At 40.4% G+C, this 15,253-nt stretch overlaps 1 protein-coding gene across 1 annotated transcript; it reads left to right on the forward strand.

The window, feature by feature from the left end:
* The first annotated feature begins 2,446 nt into the window (after nucleotides 1-2,446).
* On the forward strand, nucleotides 2,447-14,104 carry LOC101175077 (carbohydrate sulfotransferase 6-like). Its single transcript, XM_023956037.1, has 2 exons — nucleotides 2,447-2,952; nucleotides 9,671-14,104. The coding sequence occupies exon 2, from the start codon at nucleotides 9,714-9,716 to the stop codon at nucleotides 10,908-10,910; it is 1,197 nt and encodes a 398-aa protein (XP_023811805.1). The 5' UTR covers nucleotides 2,447-2,952; nucleotides 9,671-9,713; the 3' UTR covers nucleotides 10,911-14,104.
* Nucleotides 14,105-15,253: the final 1,149 nt, after the last annotated feature.

Below are 15,253 nucleotides of genomic sequence, written 5' to 3' on the forward strand. Positions count from 1 at the left end.
TCTGTTAGCTCATTTTAATCCAAAGTTCAATGTTTGATTGGTGACAGACAATCACACTCCAGTTATACCCATGCTTAACTTTCCGTCTTTCTTTCAATAGCAGGTAAACATCAGGAGGTACAGAGATTACCCACATGAAAAGCTGTTGGAAGAAAATCAACCCTCATGTTTTTTCCAAAAGTTGTTTCTAGGGCTGTTACTCTGCTGTGTTTTCTTTTTCTACAGGGCGTAGTCCTCATAAGATTGGGTGGTACTGCAAATAAAAACCACAAAAAAAAAAAAGATATGGTTTTATACTTTTTCACTCATGTGTTTCTCCACTGATGTTATTGCTGTGAACCCTGCATTCTGAAGGATGTCCGCTTGAAAAAAGCCACACTCGCTGTTTTCCTTTGCAATTTTTGCAAAGTAAATGTTTGAGGTCCTCCATTGAGGTGGAAATGGTTTTAAAGGGGTTGAAAACATGAATGTCATTCCCAGAGAATGTAAGTCAGATAAGGAAGAGAGAAGGTCTTTGTGGGGTCATCTTTGTCAGCTAAACAGAAATCAGAAAAATGTCAAACACACTTGGTTTTTTTTCAGTGAGTAAGACCCACTTCCCATCATCCATCTGATTACGTGCTCTTTTGTTTGCTTACAGCCACTCACACCCACAACCTAACATTACCGGCGGTGCAACAAAATTATTGAGCAATATTGGAGCCATCCAGCTGTACAGTTTAGAACCAGATACCAGCTCGGACGAAGAAAGCAAAGACGTACGTGGATTTGTTTGTCTGCAAGTGGATGCATCAGAATGAAGCAGAGCAGGGAGCTTGTGGCCCACCCAGCGAATTGTCTACCAGTTTTGTGTGTTTTTGCTTTGAACATTTTTTTTTTAATTTCAAAAACATTTTTTTTGCTTTCAAAAAATATTTTTGCGTTTGCAACACACATTTTTTCACATGCGTTGAGTCTCATCTCGCTTTTTCCCTATCTTTGATTTTGCTATCATAAGTTTCAGTTTAGCGGGACATAGCTGCCATCAAATAGTGTCAACCGTTGACATGATCACAAAGGACAAAGTAATAACGTAACGTCTACTATACGTGTTGTTTAAGTGTTCATTTTGACCTGTCCCCTGTAGCCTGCCTGTAGAAAAGAAATGTACCAGAACACTTGTTTTACATGCACAGAGCAGTTTATAACCTCGATATTTCGTGCAGGTCACCCCCGTACAGATTTGCCCATTCCCCCCCCCGCAATCAGCCCCAATCCACTGATCCAGTTGTAACCGAGGCTAGCAGTCCTTTTTTTTCAGTCTTTAAATGCAAATTTTATTATGCATTGTGTTAAGGAAATAATAAACTTCTGAAATGTTTTTTACGTTCAAATGCTTGAGATCAAACATCTCCTTATTGCGGTTAGATACAACTGGAATAGCCAAAGAGAAGCAAGAGGGAAAAACAAACCAAAACCATACAATCTGATTTACAGAATCATTGAACCGATAGACATACAAACATACTCACAATACTCCCTTTTTAAAGCTGAAACATGGTTCATCCACAGTTTAACTTACATATACTGTCACAAACTTGTTAGACATGTCAATGCCTCATTTAGCACACAACGTCCCCGTGCATCGAAGCATGGCGAAGATGTAAGCTGCAGGCACAGCAGCGCTCCGGAAGCCGATGACTCAATCCACAACACGATTTTCATCGTAGTGGGTCTTTAACATGTACATAATAATGTCGTCAGCAGAGGGATCCATGATGCAGCATGTGCAAAATGGTGCAGGGCATTGGAGTGGCTCTCTGAGCCACTACTGTCATATGTTTTGGCTGAGCAGTTATCTCCATTTTTTGTGTCATTCACTGTGACTTCCATGATATAGTAGCACAAGAATGTCATGGGTGTAACTAATAATGAGAAATATCAAATTTTTGCACTGAGGAAACAAACAACATTCTGGTTCGAGTGGCAGAAGAAAATTGTGGTAAAATGTTGTTTTTTCTAAAACAAATTGATACCATAGGGTTGGTAAAAAGTTTACCAAAGTACACTATTAACAAAAGAACAAACTGTGATTTTAATGTTTTCCTTTTTTGCTTTTGTTTTTCCCAGTCACTATTTTTACACACAAGAATTTCAAGCATGTCATTACTGTGACGCTAAAGACTTTGTTCCACTGAAGATGGATTTGATGGATGGATAGATAAACAGTAAACTAAACAGTTTCCTCAAAGAGCGTGAAAATATGGAACCAAAAACAATGCACTACCTATTGCACACCCTTGAATACACACCCTTACACACACCTTTTTTTTTTAAAAGCAAAGTCACCATCTTCCCTCTGTTTAGTCCTTTTTTATCCACCGTTTAGAGGACGGGAGAGAGGATGAGGGGACAGCAGGACAGGACATGAGTCTGGGTCACACAGGAACCAGATGCATCCTTCTACTTTATGAAAGTTCATTATGATTGTACAAAAAAATACATTTATTTGTTCAATAAAATTAAATTTGCAACACCTTACGTACTCGATAAACTGATAAAAACGCGCGTGAGTGTTTTATGAAATATTTATCAGAATATTTTCTGAAATGAATCCTCTGTAACAGACATGAGGAGGTTTTTATTACAGTGTCAGGTGAGCCTGCAGGTCTGTAGCCGGAGGGAGATTCCGCTTCCCAGACATCACCTTTTCTCGCGATATCTCAAAGCCTGACTCCGTTGGTTAGAGTCAGTCCCACACCTGAAGTATGTGCCGTCATGGCAGTACCCCCGCGTTTGGGACACTATCAGGGCACGTCCCGCCCGCCGCCTCCAGCCCCCTCCCATTGATCCGCCCAGACCAGCAGCGGCGCCCCCGGCCACGTCTCAAAACTCCGCTACGGACATAAGCGCGCGCGCCGCATCCGAGGAGCATGAAGAGGACCCCGCGGACGGATCTCTGGACTGTAAGAGGTAAAAAAAAAAAAAAACTTTTTAGAGGAAAACGAGGGGTCAGCTTCCGCCGACTTTCTCCTCGTCTGTCCGTTAGGAAGTAGGACCGTTTTGGGGACGACTAACTAACTCAACTGACCTTGAAGTTTCTGCTCAGACACGACAAACGCTCGGTTTAAAAACGGAGATGGGGTCGCTAGACTCCAAAACGGACACGCGCGTGAAAACAAGACGCTTTTGGGTGTTAAACCGAATTGTGCCACCCTGTTTATGTTCAGGGCTTCATCAAATAACTGGAGCATTTTGTTTTATTTTTTAATTATGCGTTTTTCTTCAACACAAATTTACATTTTTAAAAAAGGGGGAACAATTGAAAAATAACGGTTTTTAATTTAAAACTCTGAAAAGTTATTCAGTTTTAAGACGTGTAAACTAAAAGAAAACACACACACACACACACACACACACACACACACACACACACATATATATATATATATATAGACAGATACCTCACAGCCTCACATAAATAATAAAAAATAGGACTTTAAAACATTATTATTTGTTGAGGAATGAGTAAGTTAGCTGTTCATTACCTGGTAAAGTTAATAATTATCAGTTATCCTTTCCCTTCACGCCTGGTTTTTGGTTGATTACTTTCATCCTGTTAATAAAGTCTTAATATTCCCATCTACATATAAGGGCACAGAGATGTTTTCATAAACGTATTTCTTAAAATTTTCTTTTTGTTTTGTTTTTATTAGATGTACAAGTTCAGGATTTCCTTGCCTATAAATGAATTAAAATCCCAAAAATCGTTTTGTGAATTACATTAAAAGTCCTTTTGTCCCCCTGCATTCTGGTAAATGAATGGCGTTACTTTTAGTTATCAAATATGTGGTCAGGATAATAGAATCCAATTTGCATCAGCGATTCTTAAAATAATATAAAATAGCCATCTCCTTAAAGTGACTAGGACATCCTGAGGATACATATGTGAAGGATCTCAGTAGACAGCGGCTTAACCTTTAGCAAGCCTAGGGACAAAAGGAGCTAAGTGGTGTAACCGGAGATCTCTGTCGAGGAAAGTATTTGTGCATAAAGGCATTCAGAATTCACAAACGTGCTCCTCACTTTGACAGCTCCTTTGTTCTGTTTTCATCCTTTAAGTTGTCTTCAAAACTTTCTGGTGGAGTGAATAATCTTCTAATTCCTGGTAATGGACAAAACAAAACTTCTAAGAAAGTTTATCAAAAATAAAACAACAAGACTGTCTCAAGATAACAAGAAGGAGTTTTTCAATTCAATTCAGTCTTATTTCTATAGCCCAACATAGTTGTCTCAATGGGCCTCTCTAATTGTACAAAACATAAAATCAGTTATAAAATACAAAAGCTGATTGCGAAACTAAACAGACTAAACTGGGCATCTCTGCACTTAGATCCTCCCCAGATCAGGATCCCCCCCCCCAAAAAAAAAAAAAAAAAAATCAGATTCCCAGGAAATTGAAAGGAAAGGATACTTTTTGCTCACTCTGAGGCGTTTCTGATCTCCACAGATAGACTCCTGCTGTTCTGTCGTGTGCAGATGATCCCTGAACTGTCGCTCCACTCCGGAAAGACCAGTTCTCTAGACTCTGATAGTTCTTTGACGGGTTCTGTTTGTTCTCGTCTTTGTCTCATCCCAAATGTTCGTTTTCTTTGCCGAAAAACAAAGTGTTTCAGTTTTATTATCACGATAGTGAAGGTTTGTTGTTATCTTTAGTTCACAGCCTGCAATAAGGTTTTATGGTCACAAAGATGCATGGAAAAGCAGTTCTCTGTATTCAACCGTATAAGAAGAGATTTTTATTGGTCTGTCCATGTCGTCTTCCTGCAATTGTTGTAGTGTTGTAAAGTCAGGATTTCCGACTCACAACATGCGGAGTCACTTCAAGAAAACAAAGGGACAGGAAGCATCAGCTGAGGAGAAAAAAGCAGCAGGATTTAGGAAAATGATGTCATGTGTGAGACCAGGAAACTCCGACGCCGAGAAGAAGAAACTGTCCTTTTCATTTATTTGAGCCTCATTTGTATAAAGAAGTCTTATCGCAGTTTTTGACAAATATTTGTTTAAAGACCCGCTCCCATGGAAATGGCCTTTTTGCTGTTTTTTTACATCTTCTTGTGAATTTTTCTCATGATGGAAGAACATGCTGGTAGATTAAAAATAATTAAGATTAAAACTGCGTTTCTGCGTTAAATTCTTGTGAATCAGGAGCAGACGTTTGAAAAAGCTTGTATTTGTCATGCAAAAGCTAAAGTTGGGTGGGCCCCTGCCCCGGTGGGCCCCTGCCCCGGTGGGCCCCTGCCCCGGTGGGTCCCTGCCCCGGTGGGTCCCTGCCCCGGTGGGTCCCTGCCCTGGTGGGTCCCTGCCCTGGTGGGCCCCTGCCCCGGTGGGTCCCTGCCCCGGTGGGTCCCTGCCCTGGTGGGTCCCTGCCCTGGTGGGTCCCTGCCCTGGTGGGCCCCTGCCCTGGTGGGTCCCTGCCCTGGTGGGCCCCTGCCCCGGTGGGTCCCTGCCCCGGTGGGTCCCTGCCCCGGTGGGTCCCTGCCCTGGTGGGTCCCTGCCCTGGTCCTTACGGATGCATCCAGTTGCATCAGAGCTCAAAACTGTACGGCTGCAATATAGCTCGCCATTTTTGTTGCACCGGTAGTGTCAGGTTGTGGTTGTGAGGGGCTCTAAGCTAGTGGGAGAGAGTGTAAACAGCAGCCCCAACCCCCAACTCAATTCTGTAGGAACGTCTGTATAACTGTCGCCCAGAAAACAACACAGGTTTTGATTTGATTTAAATTAGCATAATCATTAATGAAAGACCACTGGGAGCGCTTTGAAAATCAGTCAAAAGGTGATCGGAGGTGATGTTTTGTGGGTTCGGGCTATTGGTCTCTGTTGCTTGGCGTTCAGTGCAGAACGCCACGAAGATCCAGTTTTTTTGTGGGGTTTTGCAAACCCTCCATCCATGAGATGGAAACAGCTGCATGTGAGAACTCGGAGAAGCAGTTTCTTTCTGTTGGTGCACACAGCTGAGCGTGTTTTCTGTTCTTAAGAAAACAAGCCCGTCTCTGCAGCTGGTGCTGGTCCTCGTGGGGTTGCAACAAAAAGGCAAAAACACTTTTTTTTTTCTTTTTTTTTTATTGCGAGCAACCAGTCTTTAGTGGATGAGCGGCAGTCCTCTGGTAACCATGGCTGAGCTGCCTGAACAAATAGTTTGTCCACTCCTATTTTTAGCAGTAACGTGGATCTGCTGTGTCCTTACCAGGGAGGGTAAATCACAAAAGGTAGTTAAAACACCCACGACAACATTTAAAAAGCACATTTTTTTATTTGTTGTTGTTGTTGTTGCTCTCAGTGTCTTTATAACAGAAAAAAATGGGAGAAGAGTTCAAATTTCTGAACTCAAGAGATAAAGAAGGGAAAACAAAAAACTGTTGTAAACAGAAAGCAAATGTGCCCAAATAAAGAGAACCGAGAGCACCTGTTTGGTCGTAACGTATGTTTGCTTGTCTGTTGAACTTTGCATGACAATGGTCAGGAAAGACAAACATGTTCACAATAAAAAAGGTAATAATGGGACATTATTAGGAACATGTTACCACAGAATGGACCAATGCCAAGTTGACCAAAGAAAAACTGAAACTATTATGTTTTTTTTAATACAAAACAGTGTAAATCTAGAAGTTGAGGGAATCTTCAGCTTTTATCTGTGTCCTGAGGACACAGATAAAACACGGGTCAGCAACCTTTACGACATGACGTCTCCATTCAAACTGTTCTGTGCCATCACAGTTGTTAAGCAGAACATTCACAAACAGCACGTCAAAGAGCATGATTTTTGGGATTAACTCAAAAAGTGTTTTGAGTTAATGCATAAGGAAACCAGGTTAAAGTTGAAATAGTGTTGCAACCACATTTGTTTAAAACCAGAAGTATTGCATTTGTGGAATGTCGTACCTACAGCAGTAGGATTGGATACAAAATACCATCAATATTTCTAAGAACTTCACAACAATTAATTAACATTGAGAGAAAAAAACGTATGCTTTGTGCTCATTCATCTGTTGTTTCATTATGAGACAGGGTCAGTAACTCAATGTAAGTTAATTCTGTGATGGTGCTTTTATTGTATGTAAAATTAAATGTTTTTACTTTTTCTTTGATATGCTAATTATAGTCATATACACTTTTTATAATTGGACAGCGTCATTATTCAGTTTTTCATCAGCATATTCAAAACTTGTTCAAATTTCATTTTGACAGACCAATGCCAAAAACACGACCACAGCTTATTGCGAGAAGAGAGGAGATTGTCACCCAAACCCTTTTTTTTTAAATATATATATAGAAAAATACAGACAGAGGACGCCCCCGCATCCTTCCCTCCAGGCTGCCGACCCCCGTCGTTTATTAAACCTTCTCAGGGCGTATGATGAAGGAAGATCGGCTCCCTTAACGCTCATAACACCGTTATAGCCGTTAGCTGAAGATCCTGATAAGAAGGATCCACGTGGCTCCACCCAGCAAAGTAGTGTTGTGTGCATGAACAAACACGCCTGTTTTGACAGGCGTCTCTGTTACACATGCTCAACTTCATGGCTTCTTGGCATCATGCCTTCCTCCTGCTGTCTGTGCGGCGCATGCCATGATGATTGATTATCTCATCATCTTTTATTACCGCCAAACGGAATTCGTAATGGAGGCTTCTATAAATTCTGCCGCAAGTCTAAATTTAAAGGAGTAGCTGACTAGCAGGTTGGGCCTAATGATGGCCAGAAGAACGAGAAGATTGTCTTCAGTGTGGTCTGAGTGTGTGCTAACACACATGTTGATTTAAAAAAATAAAAAACAATTTTTTCTTATTTTAAAATTTGAAAGTAAATTAAAAATAGTTCATTGTGATTTTTTTAGTAGGTAACATCTGTTGAAAAAGCACAAAAGAACAACCATAATAATGAAAAATAACTCCAGAAAAAAGCTAAAGGCTTAAACAAACATTATATCAAAGTACTTTAACCATCTTTTAATTACATCAATTAGTTACGTTAATTAAGAGCTTCCTGTATTTTACTGGTGTCCAAAGTGCTTGTATGCTGGGTTTTTAACACTGGAAATTACTCCACCTAAATAACACGAAACAACCCTTTATGTGAATTAAACTGGATTTATGAAAGTCAGAAATAGTTGATTTACTATGTAAACACTTAAGTGAAGTGTTGCAAGTCGGGCTGCTTTTCTCCACTTCACAATCCACTAGAATTGCATTAATTGCAGAAATGGTTGAAGAGTTACGGCTGTCGAAAAGCTCCCGTGTTAAACGATTAACTCACAGGTCACCAGTTCAAACCATTGACTGTATATGAGAACTGGAACACCTGACTGTGACATCACACATAGAAAATGGCTAACTTTTGGCTCCAACCAAATGAAGTTATTCAAGTCATTTTTTTTTTGCATTATGGACGGCGCCATGTTGGAGCCAGAGACGTCAGTAGGCTCTGAAGCAAAATTTCTATGGCAACCACTCTAACCAATCAGTAGTGAGGTTGTTGGAAGGCCACACCCCTACCACTTGAAAGCGAAAACACACAATCTGTCAATTAAACATTTCAAAGATTCAAAACTTCAATAGAAATCTATGGGATTTTGGCAGGTACTTCCTGTTTGGAGAACCAGTGGGGAAAAGTCACCCAGTTCTCATATACAGTTAGTGGTTTAAACAAATATATCTATAATTAATTTATGTAACTAAGCAAATGTTTCTGGCTCGTCCCAACGAACCGCACAGCAACCCTCTTTGTTTAAGGAGCATTTATTGAACAAGTCCGTCCCTGTTTGATGGTAGAGCGTCCAGCCTCCAATTCCTCCGTTCTACAATGACTTTAACACATAAGGCTTGTTTCTTATTTTTCACCCAGACTTTTTGGGAAAGTCTTGTGTGACTTGAAAGAAACAAACAAGTCACATGACCACATCTTTATTGACAGTCAGTGCGATGAACATTAGAGAAGGTTGGCCGGTCCACTCTATGATGATCTTTTGATTTAATACATATATACTGTATATGTATATATAATCTAATCTAATCTAATCTAATCTAATCTAATCTAATCTAATCTAATATAATATAATATAACATAATATAATATAATATAATATATAGATATATGTGTGTGTATATATATATCAAACCATTTTAAGATAATAATTCATAAACTTATTAAATTAAATAAAAAATACTATCTTCTCGACTATACTTGGTTCTAATCATACACATGTTTGCACTTAAACACACATTGAATTCATTAAATTTAATGATGGTGAAGTAGAATTTGATTAATTGCCTAAAAGAGAGTGGAAGGACACGAATTTATATGTTTTTTCATTAACAATTTTTTTACTTAGTTGCCTTAATGTCTATGAAGACTCTCATTCATCCAGGTAGATTCCATCATAGTAGTAGGTTTTAAAGGTTGTCATCTGGACTTGGTTTTTAAAGTTGAAGATGTTTCACCTTTTATCCAAAAGGCTTTGTCAATTCTGAAATAGCTGGTTAAAGAGCTGGTTTACATGCGCTCATGGGGGAGGAGTCAGACCTGAAACTGGATAGTTTTGTCTGCTTAGACTACAGGCTTTCGGGTCGTTAGGAGTTTGGTGGTTTACAGTGATAAGGAAAATATGTTTTTCTCTTGTCTTTTCTCTGCAGAACGCGAGTTGGATTGAGAAGAGGCAGGCCTGCACCCACAGCTATGATGTCCCGCTGCAAAATCAGCTACCCCTCCTTGATAGTCCTAGTGCTCCTGCAGGGCATGACCCTGCTGATGTTCTACGGCTGGTATGTTCAGGTGAAACCCCAGAGCCCTCCGCCCACCCAAAGCAAAGTCCACGTGCTGCTGCTGTCGTCTTGGCGATCGGGCTCGTCGTTCATGGGTCAGGTGTTCAGCCAGCACCCGTCTGTCTTCTACCTCATGGAGCCAGCTTGGCACGTGTGGAGCTCCGCCCCCAGAGTGGGGATGCGCTTCCTTCGGATGGCTGTGCGAGACCTCATCCACAGGGTGTTCCAGTGCGACTTCTCCGTGATGGACTCCTACATGCCAGAGCAGCGCAACATGTCGAAGATCTTCATGTGGAGTCACAGTCGGGCGCTGTGTTCGCCGCCGGCCTGTTCCCTCACGCCCCGCGGCCAGTTCAGCAACCAATCGCAGTGCTACAAAAGCTGTGATTCCGACGGCCTCCAGAAGGTGGAGGACGCCTGCAACACCTATAGTCACGTGGTGTTAAAGGAGGTCCGCTTCTTTGAACTGGAGTCTCTCTACCCTCTCCTGAAAGACCCCACCCTGGATTTCCGTATCGTCCACCTGGTGCGGGACCCGCGCGCCGTGGTGAGGTCTAAAGAACAGTCGGCTGGTTCCTTCGTGAGAGATAACGCCATGGTCCTGGAGCAGAAAAACATCCCAGCGAGCGAGGTGCAGTACCAGGCCATCCAGGAGATCTGCCGCAGCCACGTGCGCATCAACGAGCGCGCCATGCTCAAGCCCCCTCCGTTTCTAAAAGGACGCTACAAGATGGTTCGCTTCGAAGACATTGCTTTCAACCCCCTCAAGGAAATCAATGACATTTACGATTTCGTAGGTTTACAGATGACCCCCGAGCTTCAAGACTGGATCGTCACTGTGACGCAGGGAAAGGGCAAGGGCAGCACAAAGGACGCCTTCGACATCACATCGCGAAACGCCAAAGCCGTGACGCAGGCTTGGCGCAAAGCGCTGCCGTTCAGCAAGGTGAAGAAAGTCCAGGACGCATGTAAAGGAGCCATGTCCCTGCTGGGCTACAGGACCGTGGACAATGAAAGGGAGCAGAAGAACATGGACGTGGACCTGCTGGTGCCAAAGGTGCCTTTCAAGTTCAACTGGGAAGTGCACACAAAGAAGGTCGCCGAGAGTTAAAGCTCGGCGCCAACCTGTGATCCGGTTCTGTGGGAGTCCACAGAACTTCACAGGCTCCTTTGTTTCAAGTAGAGACCGCTCTCGGGTGAACAATGGAGACTTGGGACGCTGCTTGAAGGAAATGTTAAGGCTAGCTGCAAAAACCCATCAGCAGATTTATGCGAGAAAGTCGTTTTTTATGAAGTGATCCTAGTTCAGGATGAAGTTTTACCGCCGCTGACGGAGCCTCACAGCACTTTGGAAGAGTTTTCCACCGTTTGCTTTTGCACATGTAACGGGTCCAGCTGGAGACGAAAGAGAAGTTTACGTCTGTGTGTGTGTCTGCGTGTGGGTGTGAGAGTCTTCACTTTTCCCTCCAGGTTGAGTCCTGTTCAGCAGCGGTTTAACCCCTCTGACCCACGACGTTATGTTTGATCGCTCACGAGGCCTCCCCCAGGAGAGGACGCATCCATCTACACTTGCAGTTTCAGTGAGAGCAGGACTTTCAGACCAGTTTGTGATCAGGAAACTATTTACAAAACATCGTAAGCCTTTTCTGCAGCGGCTGCTTCATAGTTTCCTGCTGAGCTGTAGGTTTTTTATCCCCATCATTACTCAGAACAGCACACTACAACAAAGGAAGAACACCCAAACCTTTTGCCCACTTCTTTGTCTTTAAGAGTTTTTGAAATTGTCAAAGTTCAGAAATGACGCGCTACACTCTCTAAACTGGCATGTTTCAGCTTTCCAGGCTCAACAACGAACCACATCAGCTTAGATTTAAAAAAAAAAAAAACAACCTTCCATGCATCTATGAGGGAATGTTAGGGCCACCATAAAAGAAAACGATAAATTAATCTAATAAATATTAGATTAAAATATTGGACAAAAGTCAACAAAATTGTAATTTGATGAAAATAAAACTGTACATTTACAAACAAAAGTCAAACAGATTTAGTGAGATCGTTGAGCAATCCATCACATTTCGCTGAATGAACATCAATCAAACAGGTCTGTTTCATTTGTTTTTATTTTGATCATTTTCTCAAACCATAAATTTACAACTTTCTCCTGATAATTGTTTGACTGTACTATATTAGTTTATTTTTCTTCTTTTATATGTTTGTAGTTCTCATTAGCTGAGGTAGTAAATAAAAAAACCTGATCAGCAGGTTCCCACAATAGAAGTGATGAGTTTAACCTCCTCACGTCAGATGAGTTTCCCAACTCTGGACGAGGCCCAACTGTCACGTTTGCGGCATTCACGGCATTCTGCTGCACAACGCTTCCTCCTCACATCCATGACCCAGACGACCAATCTCAGCTCGTTTGGTAGAAAGTGTGTCTGCTCCAAGAGCCGGCAGACAGACGTTTCTTATCGATTTTCTTATCTGACTCGATATGTAGCAAAGACCATAATAAGCTTTTGTTTTTTTTAGGAGATATGATGTCTGCTGTGGAGAATGATGGGAGGGAGGACGTTTTGTATTTCCAGGGAATGTCCTACTTCCTCGTTCTCACGAAAGTAACATTAACTTTTTTAACCTCTTGGTTTGGTCCACACCCCCCCTTTTGATCAAATCCCTGAACTTGAAGACAACAAACAGCTCTGACTGCGCGTTTAATTCAGATGAGCTAAAAAAAACACATTATTAATGTGTTGGTGGAGCTCCTCAGAGCAAAGTTTGGATCATTTAACTTCCTCTTTTTAGACAGATCCTGTCAAACAGCTGACAATGTTCTCGCTCCAGAACGCCATGAAGACTTCTTCCAAACCCTGAAAATCTGCTTTGTTAACATGTTTTTTCTTAATTTAATTAAATTATTAGATGTTTTAAATCTGTTTAACAGGTGGGATTGAATTTATTCACTCGAAAAAATCAGCAGGAATGAATAAATTATAGATGTAAATAACCTGTTAGTTTATATTTACATTTTTGTTGACATATTGATAAATAGTTGAAGGTACTGATTAATGTAACGCAAATTTGTTGGGTTTTTTTGTCAAAGGAGTTTAGTTTCTTAGGTGCTCTGTTTTTAAGCAGTATCTACCTTTTTTTTTTAAATCAAAGTGAACTATTTAATTTTTTGTTATGCTAGACAGGAAGGTTATCCTCCATAAATGTAGGAAATACATTTTATTTGTAAATGTGGAGAAACCCACAGAAGAGGGCAGTTGGTGCATCTGAGGTTTCTGGTGTGAATCTGATTGAGTGTGTGGTTTAAAAACACAAAATCCAGATCTGAAACTTCCATTTGTCTTCTCTTGTTTTTATTGGCTGCCATGTGTTCGTCCTGAGTTGACGGCGGTCAGATGTTTTCTTTTGGTTTGAGATGTCGACAGAAGTATTAGCGCTGCAGCCATGAACTCATGGTACAAGTATTTTCTTCCGTGGAATGATTCCCACCAGATTTGGTGGTTTATGATCATCACAAAATGAGACTTGGCACATTTTATCTGTGGGAATAAAGTATGGGAAATGAATGAGAAAGAAGAGATGAAGGAAATGAAAGCATCAAAGGACTTTCTCCTCCAGATCTTTAGCCTCTGGTCACTGAAGGCGGGTCATGCCGAGCATGCACAAAGGTGACGTGAGGGACGCTGGTGCACAGCACCAATGAAGGAAACAGGAAGTTATCGGTGGCACAGATGTTATTTAACTTAAAGCAGCAAACGTACAGATGCGGTTCATCTGCATCCATCGGTGTATTTTAGTGTTGCTACTTTAGATAATTGGTCAAATTCAAGTTTGCACGCAACAGCAAAATGTTTGTTTTTATTAAATGAAAATAAAAAAGCTTTTCAAATGCCATAAAAACTTGATGTGTGAATCCACTGTTTTTACACGTGAACCCTCATCAAGGTGACGTTTGGATTTTTTTAAATTCTGGGTCAAAACGTGGTGGACGAGGGTTTGTTATCTAGATCAGCTGGTTCTGTGTTTTGGACTGTTTTAACTTAATTAAGATGAAAGGTTCATGGATTCATTTTCCTTTTCTTTTTTTTAATTTCCTGTTAAAGATCACAAAGGAAATGGAGCTGTGAAAATGATTTTTTTCTGAATGTGTTAGTTTTATTTTGTTTTGAGATTATTTGGTACGAAAAGAAACTTCTTGGCCGAATGTATATTACATTCAATATTTGTTACGGATAATATGGACATGCTTGTTTTTTCATTTTTAAAATATATTTTAATAAAAAAAAATTAACCTGATTACCTTCTTGGTTTTTCCATTCCTGTTGTGTTTAGTGTGTTTGGATCATTTCTAAAGGACACAGTCAGGGCAGTTTGAGCTGCAGAGACTCCACCTTGTGTTTTATGAAAGGACGGTGAGCCAAAGTTGTTAAAAATCCTGCAGCAGAACCTGGAAAAACACGAACCGAGAGGGTTGGTGGAGAGTGTCCAGCCATGGCTGCAGAATGAAGGAGCTGCTCCTCCTTCATCCTTCATGGCTGGAGAATGAAGGAGGAGCAGCTCAACCAATGCGGAACCTCCTTCAAGTGCAAAAGGTTGAAGGAACTAAAAGTAAAAGAGCAAACTAAATATAGAAAAAAATGAATTAATTTTATCATTAAGTTTTGCAGTAGTTTTGAATTTTTTTGTTCTAGGAGAACTTTATTTGAAACTTTGTTTTCTTAGTTAGACCAGAGGTCTGCAATCTCAGGCTCAATTTGATTTAATTTTGGGTTTGTGGTTTTGTTCATTTGTTTTAGTCAATTAAGTTTTGTCATTCATGTTGATTTTTAACAACAACAAAAAAAACAAGAAAATTATGGTAAAAGCTGTAATTTATAGTCCATAGAAGAAAAACCTACAGCAGATATATTGATCTAGTTAACAGCATTTTATGTAGCAAATCTAATCAGTTTTTATGAAATAAAATTACATTGACGTGGATGGATTTAAAAGCCGTCGCCATGTTTATATTTGGTAGTAAAAGGATAAAAAGTATGATGGCAAACAAAATTTATAATAATAGAAAAAGTCATGTTTAAATTAGCTTTCTTGCATTTTTACTTTAAGTAAATCTGCTGCAACAGGAAGATATTCTTTGACACTGAGGGTATTTTATTTTGAAAGGAACTTATGCTGCTGTTAAAAGTACAATAAATTAATATTATTGTAGAAAAATATGTCATTGCTGGATTTTGGTCAGTAAGAAACTGGACCTAATGGCTCTTTTAGGGTTAAAAGCTGCTGACTTGTGGGGTAGAGACATTCAATTCTTAACAGAAATTCAACTTATTAAAATTTTACTTTAGAATTTGAAACAGTAAATCTGTTTAATTGTGAAATCCTGTATTTGTAAATTTTGTATTTTCACCAGAAATGTTATTACTATGGGTTAGGGTTTCTCTATCG

This window comes from Oryzias latipes, chromosome 6 (genome assembly GCF_002234675.1).
Source record: "Oryzias latipes chromosome 6, ASM223467v1".
Lineage (NCBI taxonomy): Eukaryota > Metazoa > Chordata > Actinopteri > Beloniformes > Adrianichthyidae > Oryzias > Oryzias latipes.